At 33.8% G+C, this 18,305-nt stretch overlaps 1 protein-coding gene, 1 long non-coding RNA gene and 1 pseudogene across 2 annotated transcripts; 2 read left to right on the top strand and 1 right to left on the bottom strand.

Annotated features, from left to right (window-relative positions):
* The first annotated feature begins 1,782 nt into the window (after positions 1–1,782).
* LOC133693612 (rho-N domain-containing protein 1, chloroplastic-like) lies at positions 1,783–5,145 on the top strand (annotated as a pseudogene).
* A 1,903-nt stretch (positions 5,146–7,048) lies between these two features.
* On the top strand, positions 7,049–16,615 carry LOC133693727 (putative E3 ubiquitin-protein ligase XBAT34). The gene is made up of 9 exons (XM_062115011.1): positions 7,049–7,361; positions 7,620–7,734; positions 7,910–7,990; positions 8,094–8,182; positions 8,290–8,381; positions 8,624–8,705; positions 9,564–9,666; positions 9,928–10,013; positions 15,407–16,615. Exons 1-9 carry the CDS (start codon positions 7,239–7,241, stop codon positions 16,133–16,135), a joined length of 1,500 nt encoding a protein of 499 aa, XP_061970995.1. The 5' UTR covers positions 7,049–7,238; the 3' UTR covers positions 16,136–16,615.
* LOC133693728 (uncharacterized) lies at positions 10,663–14,338 on the bottom strand. Its single transcript, XR_009842170.1, has 3 exons — positions 14,051–14,338; positions 12,549–12,607; positions 10,663–10,872 (listed from the first exon to the last, which is right to left on the bottom strand). It is a non-coding gene; the product is annotated as an uncharacterized LOC133693728 (long non-coding RNA).
* Positions 16,616–18,305: the final 1,690 nt, after the last annotated feature.

The following is an 18,305-nucleotide window of genomic DNA, read 5'->3' as shown; positions in this document are numbered from 1 at the left end:
TGTCGTCTTGCAGTCTCATTGTTTTTTACTATCATCACAAATATATTGTAGAGATCATTTAACCTGTCTAGTGAATGAACTCTTGTCATTGACTTGAACTCTCCTGTTATGTCTGTTCGGCGTGGCAGTATAAGTGAACCCTTCCGCTTTGACGGCTCTACTGATCTGACTCCTACATAACCTCTTGTTGAGTATACAAGCGAGATGGTTTTCCAGCTCCCTTGTCAACTGACCTGTGAAATCTTTTTGGAGTTCTTGTCATCAACTTTAAGTTTTAGGAAGTGTTTGTTTTTTTTTGGTGGAGATTGTTTTTTAAATTGTTTTCTATCTAAATTTATGATTTTTGGGTGTTTTTGATGTGTTAATGTTAAAAATAAAAATAATTACAAAAAACCTTCCGAGATTTTATTGTTGTTTTACTTTTTTAGCTTTTTAATTATTTGTACAAAATATTTATTTGACTCGAGATATAAAATATGTAATTTTTCAAACTAAAGTGAGAATGAAATATGAAACAAATCTTAAAAGGTTCAATGGGTCAATGTATTTATTTTAAAAAATATATATAAAAAATTATTTTGATGATTTTTTAATTAAGAATACTTTAACAAAAATACCTTGCACCGTATTATTAACCATGTAATTAGGGGTTATTTGAGGATGCAGTGTAATTTGTGTTTCATGATTTTTTGAATTTTTTTTATTTAAAATTAATATTTTTTTTATTTTTTTAATGTGCTGAAGTTAAAAATATTTTTTAAAATAAAAGATATTATTTTAATATATTTACAAGAAAAAAACATTCACTTCGAAACATCCTTTTAGTTTTTTTTCTTGCTCTTGAAAACTTGGTTAACAAACCACTTCAAGGTGCCCAGTGCTTTCTTATGTGTTTGGTATTATACATGATGTCTTTAAAAGTACTTTTCAATTAAATATATATTAAAATAATTGTTTTTATTTTTTTATTTTGATATTCATATATCAAAATCATTTAAAAATATTAATTTAATATTTTTTCACATAAAAAATAATTTAAAAAGAACATGCTTTTATATGTGTTTAGTATTATACAATATATTTTTATTTTTAAAAGTGCTTTTCAAATAAAAATATATTAAAATAATATTTTTTAAAATTTAATATTTATATATCAAAATCATCTAAAAATATTTAAAAAATATTAATTTAAGATTTTTTTACATGACAATTATTTTTAATGTTGCAATGAAAAAAAACACTCATTCCATCAAATATCCATTGTCAGCCAAACTGTGAAATCTTTTTGGAGTTTCTGACATCCAGAGTTTTACAACTATTGAAGGAAATAAAGAATGAAAAAAAATCAGTGCCCGCAATTTAATAAGCTTCTTAAGAACTATTCGGTATTGCATTTTAAAAAGGAATAGGTAAAGTTAATTATATATATATATATATATTATATTTTTAAATTGTATTAATGTGCTGATATTAAAAATATATATTTTTAAAAATTATTTTAATACATTTCCAAATAAAAAATAATAATTATTATATTTTCCAACAGTAGGTGTTTAGTGCTATTCATGGAAATGTTTTTGGAAAATTTTGAATTATTTTGATGTATTAATATAAAAAATAAAAAAAAATTATTTTTATATATTTAAAAAAAAAACTTTAAAAAATATTTTTTAATATTTTCCCAAACACCACTAAATAAAGATATTAATTTCAGCAGTTAAAACCTGCCATTTACTCTCTAGGGTTCAAAACTTCTGACGGTGTGCGGTTGGATTTGGGCCTTTGGGTTGCTCTGACTCTGCTGAACATGGCAGAAAGAAGGGCTGAGCCCCCGGATAAATCGCAACTTGGCTGGAACAAAAGCCTCCATAGCAACCGATCCGTCTCCGAAGCAGACACTAAACCCGACACTTTGCCGCCTGCAGTATCATATGACAGCAAGCCAAGCCATGTCCGCACCCACAATAACCCCTAAAGAAACAGCTTAATGCCGAGAAACTCCTTTATCAATGGCTACATAAACAAAACAGCAGAGAAAAATGCAAAGAAGACACGGAAAAGAGAAAATAATACAGTAAAATGCGAGAGCGGTACTGTTAGGCCAACAGCTCTCAACTAGTTCGTACAATGTCACAAGCAGCCCATCTTGTTACTAAGAACCTGGCTGGTACTCGGTTTATTTTGTTTCTCACTCCCTTTTACCTTTCCTTTCCTGCTTCAAGTTCATTAGCCCCTGTTTGGTTTCCGTGAAAACGAAAGAAAACTTGGTTTGGCCGAAATGGGTGTTTGAAGAACCTGTTTCTCAGTTATCTTTTCGTTTTCTTCATTTCGTCAGCTAGGGTTTTCGTTGGCACGCGCTTTTGCTTCTTTGTTTTGAAAGCTGTTGCTAGTAAAGATTGCTGCTCACCATGTTTTTGATAGAATGACTTTTAGGTCTAACAAGTAAGGAGAGGGCTTCTCTGTTGCTCCTAGCTTGTTTTAACTACTGGGTTTCTTTTTCTTTTTTTATCTCAAAACTGACTATTTACCTTTTTAAGTCGCTCTGTTGTTTCAGTTGTTTGCTTGTGTTTGGCTGGTTGGCTTTCTGGTAACCCCTTAACATGCCACTTTTTGCTTGCTTTTTTTTAATAGCATTGTATAGGATCTTGAGTCTAGGTATTTGACGCCGATTGCTTTACATTGAAATGGTCTCTTGTATATGTTATGGTGGCTTTAATTTTTGAAAAAACTATTTGCTAGCGACTTCTTAACTTTTATATGCTCCATAGTTTTCGACAAAGATATTGTCCCATAAGTTTTCTGTAACTTTCAGCATCATCAGGCACAATGCCATACCTTGCCCAGTTGCAAGGTCTTCCACGTGCACTGCAAGGTTACTGTTAGGAAACAAAAGGTTCGCTTTTCAGTAGCACTGTAGGAAATGTGATATGAAGTTTGGTGGTGAATTTTTCTGGCCAGTATGTTTCTAAGGGCCAGGTTACTTAGGGTGTTCTTTATATGGATACTTCATATGAGACCACGATTAATGTGTCCCAATTTTGCATTTGATGACATGTGCATATGATGAAAACCACACTCGTCATGGCAGAGCTGGAGTTTGAAATGTTTATGGTGTTGATGAGGTTAACTACGACGAGGTCCAAGTAGTTGGTTGGTGGTGAGTGGTGACTCCCTGGCTGCTTGTGGCTGTATTAGAGTTATAATCAAAGTACTGCTCGTTTGATGTGAAGATAGTTATGTCCAGATGTTCTGGATGGGAATAAACACGTTTAACATTCCGTACCTTTTGTGCTATTGCTCAAAATTGTATAACTTTAATAGATATAAGAATGCCTGGTCTGCCCTTTTTATTTTGGTACAAGTAACATGTTTGAATACTGCTTTGTTCTTTCATTTGCTAGGAGGTTGATGGGAAGACAACTTTTATGTCCGTTGTGCCGGTTTCATTCCAGCTCCTTGTTTGATTTTTGAGAGGATAGATGTTGGGCTGGTGGTGCATTAGTGTGAATCTTTGTGGGTAGATGAGTTGTCTGGTGGCTGACTGTTACAGTGCATGAGAAACTATTATGTTCCTGATTGGTTTTCATAGAAATACTCCTGCTTTCGAAAGTAGTCTCTCATCATCATAAATGCGTTATTATTCAAGGTGCTAAGAAAGGCAAAAATTCCATAGTTCATGGAACCAAAAAATTGTGCTGGGTGATGCTGGAAGCACTTGGGAAAATTTGTATGCATCAACATTTAAGTTAGTCACTGTCAAAAGCGAGTATTATTTGTTGACTTCTCATAGCATCAATTTCATTATTAAAATCAAGATCCTCATCACATGTATAATTTCCTAAACTGTACAACTAATTTTCCTTGTTTGTACGGATCTGTGCCATTTGTAGGTTATGGATCATCAGAAGGCAGGTGTCTCCTCTGCTCAGGAATTTATGGTAGAGCAGTTCTTGTATCTCCTTGTTCTTCACATTGTGTCCGCTATAATCATTCACAGGCCCAGTTTGGAAAGATGAAATGTTCTTTCAGGGCTTCATCCATTGTGTGCAAAAGTTCTGGTGGTCACAGGAGAAACCCAGACTTTTCTAGGCAAAACAAACAGGTTTCACGAAACAGGAACAGGCAAAATGAAGAGAGGAGCGGCTTTGAAAACGTTGATGAATCTGATTTGTTAACATCAAAGAACGGGTCACTACTCTCCTTCTCCGGTACCCCAAAGTTCCAAGCCACTGCTGCCCCTGGGCCTAGAGAGGAGGAGATTGTTGAGCTATTTAGGAAGGTACAGGCTCAACTGCGTGAAAGAGCTGGCAGCCAAAGAAGACAAAAAGTTTGAAGCTTCCCAGGGAAAAGGTAGAGAGAGCGAAACTGTGGATTCCCTCCTTAAGCTACTTCGGAAACACTCAACTGAGCAAGGTAAGAAAAAAACCAGCAATGTCAGCAGTGGAAACTTCAATCTGGACCAGCCAGAGAATGGAGCATACAAGAAAGCTAAAGGCACAAGCTCCTTTAACTCAAGTAAGAAAGAAAGGAACGACGCCCTAGAGCCCAACACCTCTTTTACCAGGCCACCATCGAAATTCCGACGGAAATCTCCAGTACCTCAAGTGAAATTCCAGCCCATTTATTCAAGTGAGGATCTTGTTAATTCTACATCTCATTTAAATTTAAATGGTGAGAAAAGGAATCAGTTTGAGATACTCCCAGACACCACCGAGGAGCTTGAATTGGACCCAGAAATAGAGCCAGAGGAGGAGCCCGAGTTAGATTCAGAGCAAGAGCCAGAATCTGCTTTCCCTGGTGGGGATATGTTTGATGAGCTTTCTGAAGGTGAATCTTCAGATATTGAAAATGTTGATGAGGGTGGCGAAAAACATCAGCTAATTGAATACGAAGTTTTGAGTTCATTAAAGCTACCCGAGCTGAGGGTGCTTGCAAAGTCTCGGGGGGTGAAAGGGTTTTCTAAGATGAAAAAAGGAGAGCTGGTGGAATTGCTGAGTGGTAGTTCAGTGTGATCAGTGATACGGGGGGAAAAAGACGAAACAATAACACAAATTTAGATAAATTCCCTTTTGTTTTCATATAATTTTGTTTCCTTGTCCTCTGTTTTTGACTTCATGCAAAGTAAATATTTAGCTCTTCAAATCCCTCCATAATGCGTTCAACTATCAGAGATGAGGAGGGTTTTTTTTATTTTTGGAAAGTATTTTTTAAAAAATTATTTTTTTTATATTTTAAAATTATTTTAATATGTTAATAGTAAAATTAAATTTTAAAAAATATAAAATTATTATTTTAATATATTTTTAAATAAAAAATATTTTAAAAAACATTCTTAAACCCAACTTCTTTTTTTTCACATGAAACTTGCCTGTCTTTTTTATTACATGAAAACCTGCTTTATGAAATAGCTATCGCTGCGTACAAACATTCTCTGTTCAAGACCTCGAGGGAGGCCGAAAAAACGGAAGAAGCACGGTAATGACTCTTGCTGTGGCCGTTAATATGCATCTACATTATTTGAATTCAAATATGAATGAAAAACTTTAAAATAAATTAATTTTAGATTATTTGAATTAAATTATTGAAGTATTATTAATTATACATCTAGATTATTCGAATTAAAATATAAATGAAAAACTTTAAAATAAATTATTTTTTTAAAATGAAAATATCCACACTCCATTTTATTTTATTGTTGAACGTATATATTACCTACGTTGCTAAAATAAATTGGGGTTTTACACCCATTTACTTCACTTTTTATATAAATAATAAAGAAGCTCCTTTCTAAAAAAATAAATTCTACCCTCCGTGTTTTTAGCTTTTTTTTAATTTCATTTTTAATATTTTATGGATTTTGAAATCATTTTGTAATTTATTCCAGTTTGTTTTATACAAGCTTATCACAATCTCAAATAAACGTTCAAGTACTTGGTTAGAGCTTAATTTTGTAAGTTTTTATTTTTGTTATCATATCATTATGTAAAAAATAATTAGAAATAAAATATTAAACTCAGTGGAGCTCATGATCAAGATTATATTTTTGACAGGTGAAGCCACTAAACCACACTTTTTATTTGTTACTCAAGTTGTCTTTGGACTTACCATGTCAATTGAAACATGTTGGGACAACTTTTACATGGGTTGATCTTAAACTCGGGTTAAGTAAAGAATCTGGTTGAGAGGTTTCAAGGTTGACCCGTTCAGTCATAACCTTTTTTTTTTTTGTACATTTCATCTTTCAATTTTTTTTCTTTTTTTGAATGAATATTTTTTGTTTTTCAATGTCATTTTTCATGGTAGATTTAGAATTTATTTTTATAATTTATTTTGATTTGATTTTTATAAGGTAGTTACAATTTCAAATAAATATCCTAATATTTTAATGGTATTTGATTTTACGAGTATCTATTTTTATTATCATAATACAAAATAAAAGAAAAAGTCAAATTTGTTAAACTCAATGAAATTCATGATACATGAATGAAATCCGAATGAATCTATCATATTATTCTCTCAATATTAAAATAAAAAAGACATCCATTTTATTTTATTTTAAAACCAAACCATATTTTATATTAATCATTTTTTTTATAGTATTAAGCTAATGAATTATATCAAAATAAATCTCACATAAATTAATTTTAAATTGAATGTGTTTATTTTTAAGGTAACTTTTGTGGTTGTGATTTGAAAAAAATAAATTTTAAAAAAGTATAGTTAGTTGGATTTAAATATGTGGTAAAAATTATGGTTAAAGTTTATATGTAGTAAAATATATATAAAAAAAATATTTGATAATTGTATTTAAAAATGTGGTTACAATTGCTTTTCAATTAGGAAGTGCATTAAAATAATATATTTTTTTATTTTATAAAAATAATTTTTGATATCAATGTATTTTAATGATATGAAAACATAAAAAAAAAATATTAAATTAAAGTTAAAAAAAATAAAAAAAATTTAAATTTTTTTTAAAAAGCTTTTAAAACAAAAAAAATAAATAAACATAATTTAAGGAATTTTAAACTAACAAAAAAGCCAGCGGACAACAAACGCAGCCTTCGTGGAAACTTTTAAACTTTTTGATCCTACCGGTGTTAACTGTCAATTAACTATGACCCCAATCCTTCGTTGCTAAGTTTTCTCCCTCTCTATAATTTACATTTTCTTTGCTTCTTAATCACCCTCTTGTATAAACTCTCTTCAATTTTGTTTCCTTTCTCTTCTCCAAAATCATGGGCCAAAGTCTTGATTCAATGACGCAAAAACAATCCAAAGACGAACTTCTGTATCAGCTGGCAATTGCCGGAAATGTGGACGCCGTTAAAGCTCTTTGTAGTGAAGGGGCTATCCTTGAGGTAAATAAAAATCACGAACCATATACTTCTTACTACTTAATATAACACCGACCCTTCTCTACTTTTTCAATATCATGTTGATTCTGACGCTAAAGCTACAAACTTGTTATGTTGTTAAAGCTTTACCTTCACTTGCTGCAACTTATACAAAAAAATTTACTATTTTTTGGATGAATTATGCACAAAATTCTTGTGAGTATGGTTTTGGTTTTGTCTAGATAGAGATAGTTGTTATCTTAGTTTGACTTTTGGGTGCAGTGGATTGACAGAGATGGAAAGACCCCTCTTATAGTGGCTTGTATGGATTCTGGATTGTATAATGTTGCCAAAGTTTTGATTGAAATGGGAGCCAATGTCAATGCTTATCGTCCAGGTAAGTTTCTGCAACCAGAAAGTTTTTTTTTCGTGCTATTTCCTACCAGTCAGAAATATATTGTGTGAATTAGTCAAATGTTTACTTCACATTTGTAATTGTTAGTCATTTATGAAGTTGAAAGTTTTGTGCTTCGTAAATAAGAATGATGCAAAAGTGCATTTGTTATTGGCAGGGCGTCATGCGGGTACCCCTTTACATCATGCGGTGAAAAGAGGCCTGGAGCAGACTGTTAAGTTACTTCTCTCAAGTGGAGGTGAGTCTGAGTCATAAGTAGTGGAGAGGCACAAGTTTGTTAGCACAGCGCTGCGTGTTTGCTTCCAGTTTTATGGATTCTGGTTCTTTCTTCAATATTTCAGCGAATGCTTTAGTGAGAAATGATGATTGTCAAACTGCACTTGATGTTGCAAGAATAAAGGGGAATATAAATATTGTGCGCACTATTGAGGTAAGCTTGAAAAGAATGCAGGTTTTAATTTATTAACTCGCCTCCATACATACTGAAAGATGGTTTAATTGCCTAACTTTTATATTCACCTTTTTTTGTTTTTTTAGAGTCACATTTGCTATTTCACTGGCTGGCTGCGGGAGTTTTATGGTCCAGGATTTCTCAGAGCATTCGCTCCTCAATTTTTATCAAGAAAAATGTCTGTATAACGCCGAGTTACTTTGTTAATTCATTTATCTCATGCCTTTCCCTTGTAATTGCTTCTCATTTGGTACAGTGCTGTTTATTTTATCATATGGCGGCATTACTGGAGTTTCTGTGATGCTAATTAGATTGTCGATATGATTTCCACCTCTTCTTTGAAGGCCTGGATAGTGTTATTTTTGTTTTTACTTGCCAACATATCAGGTTAATTTTCTGACCAAGGCTTATCACTTGCAGCTGGGCTGCTGTTATACCACAAGGTTCCAGCAATCCCATGACGCCCAAGAAGCTGGAGCTTGTGATATATCCTTCTTCCCAGGTATGGTGACCTTAACTATTTATACTGTTTGCTTATGATCTAGATGTCTATAGTGAACATCTGTTGTATTCCTATGTTTGCCTATGAGAATTATTACTCAAAATGTTTTTAATACCAAGTTGATAATATGGCCTTCCCATCTCTGTACTTCAGTCTTACTTTAAGAAGAGTTGTTTATATAGAAGGCATATTCTATGTTATTTAAGATATCCCTCGACTTCATTTTCTAATTCTTGGGCTCAGTTTTAGCAATTGTTTAGGCAGTGGTCTCTTTTCTAAGGAGCCAGGTAGCTCCCTGGGGTCATTGTACCATACTACGTGTGCCTGAGATCGTAGTTTCCATTACTACTTGAACCCACACCCTAAAGTTCACTAGTTCACATGATAATTGAGGTTAATGGATTGACCCCCTCGAACCCTGTTAAATGACCTATTGCGAAAGATATTAAATGAGATATTCCTCTGAAAGGATGATGGTTTTCAAAAACCTCATAATTGTGCCATGAATTTTGTTTGTTGTTGATGGATATTGGTAGTACATATGTGCCAAAAAAGATATCTAGGTACCGTTTTCTTGTGGTTCTTTGGAATCATCGCCAACAATGGCATCTTTTTGTTTATGATATGTCTCCTTTTGGGCATAAAATCAACCAGAATTGGTTTCCCCACCAATGTAGCAGCCACTTACATTGACTGCAATCTGGGAAGTCTAAATTCCATTCTAATACCCTTTCTGGGAAAATGCTGAAAACACATGAAATTTGTAGCTTCACGATTAGAGTTCTCTGTTTTATTCATATTTGCATAAGCTGTCCTTATTTTCCAAACCTTTAAATATCACCACTGCTGAATCAACAGGATGTACAACCTCGTACAGTAATTGCTCTTTGGAATGCTGAAATTGAGGAACCTAACTTCAATAGACCAGATCCTGAGCTTACTATTTTTGACCAGTCAACTAGTAAGTCATATTCATGATTGTTGGTGGTGGCTATCATTTTTTATATTGTTCATAGAATCTTGCCATAGATGTGCATGCCTTCGAGTGTCACCTATGATATAGAAGTCTTGACAGTTTATGAATATGTGAACAGCAGATAAATATTCCATTTAATATTCATAGTTTCCTAGTGTGTTTGTAGAACACTATTTACCTCACTTGTTATGTTTCCATTGTACTAGCTAAACTGAAGTGCTTTCTGTGGTTATTGCATTCTTCCAGAAACTCAATACAAACTTGCATCTGCCAATGAGGGTGATAAACAGCAGCTTCACTGGTTATATGATGCATGCAGCGGAATTCCCCAGGTATGTTGGTTTTAGCTTTTGCAATGTTTATTTTTGTAGCCTAAATTCGCATATATTAAATGAACTGTGTATCTTTGGAATCTTTTTGTATAGATGATTACAGAATTCAAAAAAACAGGTGCTCTCATTTTAGAAGTATGTATAGTCATTAAAATGTAACCTCTTTACTATTTTTTATGAGAATGATACTCTTTATATCTTCTTGAACACTGATCTAAATTATGGAGACTTTGTCTGTATAATACAGGCACAAAATTAAGAAATTCAGTGTTTTCTAACAGAGAGTAGTAAATCAAAAGTGAAAATTGACAGCCCGAGATTTTACAATCCTTTGAGTCTGAAACTCAATGAAAAACAGGGATTTTCCTTTTCTACTTCAATTCAAATTTCATAATCTATAATAACATGGTATACTCCCTTTAAGGTTATTTAAATCTTTATCAAAATTTTGGTAGTCTTCCCTAAAATAGGATATTCCCAAGTGTCGAAATATGCAATCACACACACACAACAATACTTAATTCTTGATGTAACCATTCTGAATCATATCTCATCATCAAAACTTCATCTCAACCATAATTCTCATCATCCTTCAAGCATAAATGTTCTTTTAACACTAAAGATATTTGCAAATGAAACAAGGACGTCCTTAAAAATTATAACCATCAACAATTAATAAAACTTAAGTTAACTTTTACATATACTAAAAGAAACATTTAGATTACATGCCACAAAAAATATAAAATCTATTATTTACAATCCAAAAAACATAAGATATCACAATGTTCATAATCACTACCTAAAACTACTGAAGGAATCACAATAACAAGTTATTGCTCCTAGCATGTCTGAGATGAACCTGAAACGAACAACTAACATTATAATGCTTTCAAATATTAACACAACATAAGGGTATATAGCATATTATCAGCATAATTCTTTAATCTCTTTTTACAAGTCAGTCTATCAAATACCTCAACACAACAAGTAATCTATAGGATCATCATCTTTGAGGTTCGATTGAATTTCATTTTCAAACATCCTTCATGGACATCCAATCTCCAAAACATACCTTCTATAAAAGTCGCAATAGAAGTGTAATCCCTTAGTCCTTACCATAAAGTTTCTTACTTGTACTCTTTTATTCTATAACATTATTCTTTATTCATACCATACGGAGATGAAGGTGAGTTCCTCTATGGAAACCTCTATTATTCTCATTCCCATACGACTTTAGCCAATACTCCAATTATTTGACCATATTCATTAATCAAGTGGTTTGTTTCCTAAGCCATTTCAATCCATACCAAAACTACATTACTCATTCCTCTTTTAATTACAATTCATGTCCATATAAGTAATCATCCCTTAAACACTCTCTCTCCACCCTGAATCACCATTTACAATACATTTATACTTTTTTACGATCTTGAATCCTATTTTTCGATTGAATTAGGCTGTCATCCTAGCCTTATCCCTTTCCGCATCGAGGGTCACATTAATAATCCATCAATTCACTTTGAGGTCATCATATCTATCTTTGTCTTGTTATATTTGAAATTATCTTAATAACCTTCAATTTCCCTATTTGGAATAGTCTAGACTTGTGCTATCTTCATGATCTAACATCTTTTTTCCATGTGATTGTTGTAATAGCTACCTTTAGGCTGTCCAAGACAACCTTCATCACGCTTCAATTTGATTCTTCCAATTATTCTTCAAACATAATAAGATTGACCATCAAAACAACTCGCATAAACCTTGCATTTGAACTATCAATATGCCAAAATCATTCGTTTCTTAATCTACTAAATCGTTATCATTCACATCATGCATGAAATATTCAAATATTACTCTTTGTTTCTACATCCTCTACTCCAGCATTATACCTCTTGAATTCATATATCCAACTCACTTTATACCTTTTCGAATGGCCATAATCCCCAAATCAAATTCCTGACTATGTAACCATCATTATAATCTTTTTTTTATAGCAATCCCTACACTAGTAGTAGACTTTAAAAGAGTGAACATTAGTTACTATACAAGCATTTCGTGTACACATGTCCTTAACAATGCTTACTTTATATCTTTCTTAATCATATTTCTAAGGAGATTTAACCTTCAACTTGAGGTTTAACAACAAAATCAATCCTAAACATCAACAATGATATCCATTGATTCCTAACCATTCATCCATGGAAGTCAAATATTTTCTCAATCATCCATCAAGGAAACCAATTACCCTGGCCAACTTTCATGATTGCCAATAACTCCGACCATCCCACGTGGATGCCAATTAATCTGGCAAAACTTTACGGTTGCTAATAATCTGGCCATCCCACACAGATGCCAATTAATCTAGCGAACCCTTATAGTTGCCAATAATTCAGTCATCCAACAAGTATGCCAATTAATCCTTCATTTGTGTCGCTACATTCTTATTTTTCCCTTGGACTTTCAATATTCACAATATATTCACACATTTAAAGAATTTGCAGTTATTAACAAACATAAAACTCGCATAACACCTACCTGATATTTGTAGATTTAACTCCCTTCTTCCAAGGTTAATCATGTTCAGCATGCATCTCCTAGAGCACATAATGCAAACTATTAGTACACTTTCTTATTTTTCAACTTTCCATTCATGTTTATTTACACATACACAATATATTTAAATCGCCGAGCAAAGCATTTTTTTTTTATCCATTTCCATATATTTTTAGGTTCCCATTTCAACATATATTCATAACCACATGTTCATGCACAACACATTTATATTAAGAAACTTTGCATTCATATTCACGCATCCATTCAAAACATGTAACACTAAAATTTCCGTACCTTTTATCAACATGCACATTAAGTATTAACTTTGCCATATTTCATACCAATTGGTATCCATCATCTTTCATTTTCATATAAACAAACCCAAGCATATTCTTTAGGTTTCAAGCTTTATGCTTGCATTATACACACGTTTAAGACATACTTTAATCCTATCATATTCAATATTTCAAATAAGCACATTTCAATTTTTTTTTCTAACCTATCCATTTCAGCCACAAGGGTTTTCCCTCACTTATTGGAACATTTCTCCATCATTCCAAGATAAATTTTATTCACCCCCGTACTTCTTCGAAACCCTACATGAATCCTAATACAATTCCAATCAATAATATTAAAAATTTTCATTCCTTTCATCAAGGAATGTTTTGGCCAACAAAGGATTTCATCTTTTTAAATTTTCTTCGAATTCTTATCCACACATAATTTTCCAACATTCCTATGTTGATTCTAGCACACTCCAAGCCAAAAACATCAAACAAATCTCATTTTTATATTTATGGAAATTTCAGCTACACATGGGTTCTCAACCCTTAATTCTTACTTGTAATTTTAAACCAAAACTCATTTAACATCCATGTATTAGAACATATCATTCAATTAACACAAACCAAATCTAATTTCCTCACTACTTGGCCGAATCCTCTAGGTGCCATTTTCATGGATTCTTTCTTCTTCTTTTTTAATTTTCTTCATAATTTTTTTTTCAAAGCAAATCTTATTTATGTATGTTGTACAACATTTAAACACAAGTTTTATACAAAATCATCACTTCTAATAACAAAATTTCTCATCCACCACCAAAAGGTAATTCGGCTAAAAGAGGGAATTTATCCCTTGAAACTTTTCCTTTATCTATTTTATGTTCAAGTCACATAATTTCATCTTTTAATCCTCAATAATAAACTAAAACACATCATTCATGCATTCTCATTCAAAGACCAATATTTCCTCCCAGGCTGATCTTTGAGCAAAGAAATTCCCTAGGTTTCCCTCTAATTGTCCTTATGATTTTCACTTACCCATTCATAGAGCATGCTCATCAACTTATTTCATAACTAATTTAACAACAAAAACCCATTTTACCATCACATTACAACAAACCTCAACATTCGTCACTTAGCCATTTCAATTCAAACTCAAATCAACTTAAAACTTCAAAAGAACAAGAAAAGAAAGTTCCTTACCTCTTGTTCACACGAAACCAACGAATTTTTTCCAAGCAATCCAAGCCTTTCTTCATTCCACTCTCTAGAACTCAAGCTCTCTCTTTCTCTCTCATTAACCCTTACTTTTCTTCCTTTATTTCTGCTCTCCAAACCCTCTAGATCATGCTTTCTTTCCAATTACTTGATTTAATCACTCACAAACCCCCTTTCATGGAAGAATCTCTCCATTTTTTGCAAAGAAAATGAAGTTCTTCAAGCCATTTTTCCCATGGCTGTAACACCAGCTGCTGCTGGTTTTTAAAAGGAGATTTTTATGGCTTTTTGACAATTTTACCCCTAAAGAAGCTTCTAGATAGTTTTCATATATTTTACCTGGTTATCGGTACTTTTTCGCGCAGTCTTTCTACTGAATTTCTTCCCCGTCGTCTCACTAACTCCCCGGGACCATTTTCTTATCTCAAAACTTATTTATTTTATATTTTTCTCATTTATTTATTTATCAAACTTATTACCTCCACGATAGCGTTGTCGATTTTTAACCGAAGCTTACACTAACATTTTTCGTACAATCGATCCTTAACTTTTATTCCTCATTACAACATTAATTTCTTGGAATTATTTTCATTAATTTCTTGTAATTATTTTCTCATTCTCAGCATACATTTATTTTAAATTTTCATTATTTTTTTCTTCTTCGAAACTCGTTACCAGTTTAGCCAACGTTACAAATTTTGAATTGAAAATTCATAATTCTCAGATGAATTCCATCACAATTTTTAAGTTTATTCATGGAGATTATCCTCTTCATTTCGCATCACATTCCATATTATTTATATCATTTATTTATTTTCTTTATTACGAGTTTCCATTACTCGACAAGGTCTTGCTATCTTTGGTTCAATGTTTACACGAGGGTTTACGAAAACTAATCTAGATACTTAAATACTTCCCGTCAATTTTGATCCACTAGAAATTGCTTATTTTAGAAGGATAACAAGTAGAGTATACACATATCTAGAGCAGTGGAAGGGAGTGGATTTATGACCCGGGCACAATGGTGACCCTTTTTCAGATTTTGAAGCAAAAGGCTTGAACTGTTTGTCAAGGAAGTGTTTTGACTTTCCATTTCAAGCTTTTAATCTTGAGTTGAGTTTGGTTGGTCTAGTTTGTTTCCTAATTTTTTGAGATGTTTTAGCAAATTATGGAGAACTTGGTGCACTAAAAGATTGGCTGTTGTGGATTGGTTTATGCAAAGTTCCTTATAGTCTAATTTACATATTTTAAAAAATAAATGACTTTTGCTCCATTCTTGCTTCATTGTATGCCACTTGCCCCTGCAACAAAGACACCATTGTCAACATTCATAATTTTCAGGTTATGCCGCCACCAATGCATGGCAATCCTCCAACCACAGTTCCAGTGGTTGGTCATCATACTTCAGCAGAAGCTGTGGGATCGGCAATGGCAATAGGTGGTGGATCCATTCAGTCTACCACAGAGGACAATCCACTACATCCAAATACTCATCAGAGCTCTGAAGTAATTAATGCAAACGGCTGGGAAGACCCTGTGCGTGGTGATAGCCACAACAGGTGGGGCGTGACTGTTGCATCCACACATTCAGAAGCACGCAGCAGTGGATGGATGGGCGAGGCACCAAAGGAAGACCACAATGGATGCGCTGTGCCTAATATGGGGCCAAGTGGCAGTCAAGGTCATGTAGAAACCCGTTATGATATTCCCCCTGTTTCTGAAACTAGTGGTGGAAATACTGCATCAGTCCCATCAGCTCCATCAGCTCCACCAATTCCTGATGAGGAATTGGATGCAGGGCCTCTCCACTATCCATCATTTGATTTTAGTCTACTGGACTTGTCTGTTCCAGCCATAGAGCTTGGAGCTTCTGTAACAAGTGATGTGAACAAAGGAGGTACTTCTTCTTCATGTATAATATGTTGGGAAGCTCCTGTTGAAGGTGCATGCATTCCTTGCGGTCACATGGCTGGTTGTATGACTTGTTTGAGTGAGATCAAAGCTAAGAAAGGTGTTTGCCCGATTTGCCGATCCAATATAAACCAGGTTACAAGGCTTTATGCTGTCTGAAAAGTGGACCTGAGAAAAAAGGATCTGGCATTGATTTGTAAAAATGTTTGGTTTGATCTTTACATCTCTGATGTGTGAGCTTGTTCTAAATATTAATTACATTTAGACTAAAGGTGCAACTCAAAGATGCAACAAGGCACTTCTTGCTAATTGACAGTAACCTAAGTGCAGCATGGACTATGAATATCGAACTCTGCTTTGTGAGGTTTCCCTATGGATTATCTTGTGGCTACCCAACACAAGAAGTACACCGTGACAAGAAATCCAATGCTATCCGTGGCATCAAGGAGACCATCATATGTCACCTCACCTTGGAACTGAAGGGCATGGACGCTTAATCCCTACTTAATTCACAGGTTGGTTTTTTTGCATATTATTCGTTGTTTGTTTGGTAACTGAACATTCGTTGTAAATAAAGAATCGTGTTGTAAATGTTCAATGGAAAGTATACCAAATGATGGATCCATATTTTGTTTCTTCCAGTTTTCTAGCGCCATGTTTGGGTGGGGATGTAAGATAGGAAGGATGACTTGCAAGGAAAGTTGAAATACGCAAGGAATTAAACAAGTGTCCTTTAATTCCTTCCTTGAGTATACATAAATCCATCGGCAGTATTTTCCTCCAGGATATCTTGAGTTGATGGAATCCCGCTTTTGATGGCTAGGAAATTGGGGACCATTCCAAAACCAAAGCCATGTGTTCCCTGCTTTAACCATGGATTGTGGTAATGCTATTGCACATAATAGCCTTTATGCACCTGACCCATTGCCTTAGCACCCCCCATTCCAACATCAGGAACCCTACCCTTTTGTTCTTGACATCAAATGGTGAAAGGTGCACATGGCATGCTTGATCAGAATCCCATATATGCTAGTGAGCCACTTCTCAAAGCTGAAATTCACTTTACTTTTGCTTGAACACGCACATGAGTACTACACTACCAGCCTACCACAGAAAGCAAAGCTTTGGACATTTTACTGTCAGCAACTTTGTTTCTGTGGAGATTGAAACGGAATGGTCCCTAGACAGTCTTTTTGAGCCGTAGCATTTTCTTCCAAGTCCATTAACCTTATGGGAACCATTATTCCTCGATGAACTCATCCCCTGTAAGAGGAAACACAGCGTACACGGCAAAAATCATAGTTTTGTCGGCATGTAAAATATTAGTACTGCTCGGATCGAGGACATCAAAGTATTGTTTAATGATAGGATTGTTGACCCGAGTTCGCAAAATAAAAGCAGCAATTTTTTCAAGTAAGAGCACTAGGAGTTTCATTGGATGTGCTTTCAACTATTAAAAAAAAAGGTCTTTTTTGGGTTCAACATTTTGGTTGGCCAATCTATCAGACTACGGCTACATTTGGTCCTGCATAAACAGCCAGTGGTCGGATTTTTAAGAGAAAATGTATGGTAAAAACTTACTTTCAGGAGAAGCTGAAATGTTATCTCAATGTTACCTCAGAAAAATGCATGCTTCTCTTGTAATAAAATAAAGAAAGTGTTTTGCTTACAAGCACAAAAGAGCCAAGCAAGCCCTTCATCTAATCTCAATTTCTCAGCTATGACCTCTCATTCACCACTGGAACAATGGTTTCTACCGTAAGGAGGAGTTGTGAGTTCAAACTGCAGAAAAATAGAGTGCCCGAGTCGAGATGTATTGAATTGGAAGAGAGGAAGTACGGTTAGAGTAGCCTGGCTCGAGGAATGGTGGGCTCGTCTCGTAGGCCCTGGATCAGTCCTGCCTAAGCACTTTTGGAGGTTTCCTTTTCTTATTATTATGCACATACTTTTGGAGGTGTGGTGAGGTGCAGTTAAGTTTTTTTTAGTGTGAATTATAATAAAAAAACATATATATTTTACTTTTATCAAGGTGTGTTTTCTGCTTTAAGAAAGTGAAGCTTTAAGAAAATGTTTGTTTCTGAGTAGCTCAACTTGTTTGTGAGGTGGGTTGCGCGACATAATTCATGAAAAAGCATATAATATATATATTTTTTTCATAATTCACCACACTTTTATCACAAACACACAGTATAGAATAACATTGGAGGTCTATTTTCTCAAGAAAGTGTTGTCACAGTAGTAATGTTAGATGCTTTATTGTAAATTTAATAGAAAGGGCAATATGGCTCTGGTTTGATGTGGAAACTCATGATGCTTCTCCTCCTGTAGC

The sequence above is a fragment of the Populus nigra genome, chromosome 5 (assembly GCF_951802175.1).
Source record: "Populus nigra chromosome 5, ddPopNigr1.1, whole genome shotgun sequence".
Classification (NCBI taxonomy): domain Eukaryota; kingdom Viridiplantae; phylum Streptophyta; class Magnoliopsida; order Malpighiales; family Salicaceae; genus Populus; species Populus nigra.
Note: the sequence above shows the minus strand (reverse complement) of the source record. Positions and strands in the feature narration are given on the sequence as shown.

Excerpts from the sequence above, each read along its gene's own strand:
- LOC133693727 (XM_062115011.1), top strand. The coding sequence starts at position 7,239 with ATGGGCCAAAGTCTTGATTCAATGACGCAAAAACAATCCAAAGACGAA. Across the intron at positions 7,991-8,093 it reads GTTACTTCTCTCAAGTGGAG|CGAATGCTTTAGTGAGAAAT; the intron begins GTGAGTCTGAGT and ends TCAATATTTCAG. Across the intron at positions 10,014-15,406 it reads CATGCAGCGGAATTCCCCAG|GTTATGCCGCCACCAATGCA; the intron begins GTATGTTGGTTT and ends CATAATTTTCAG.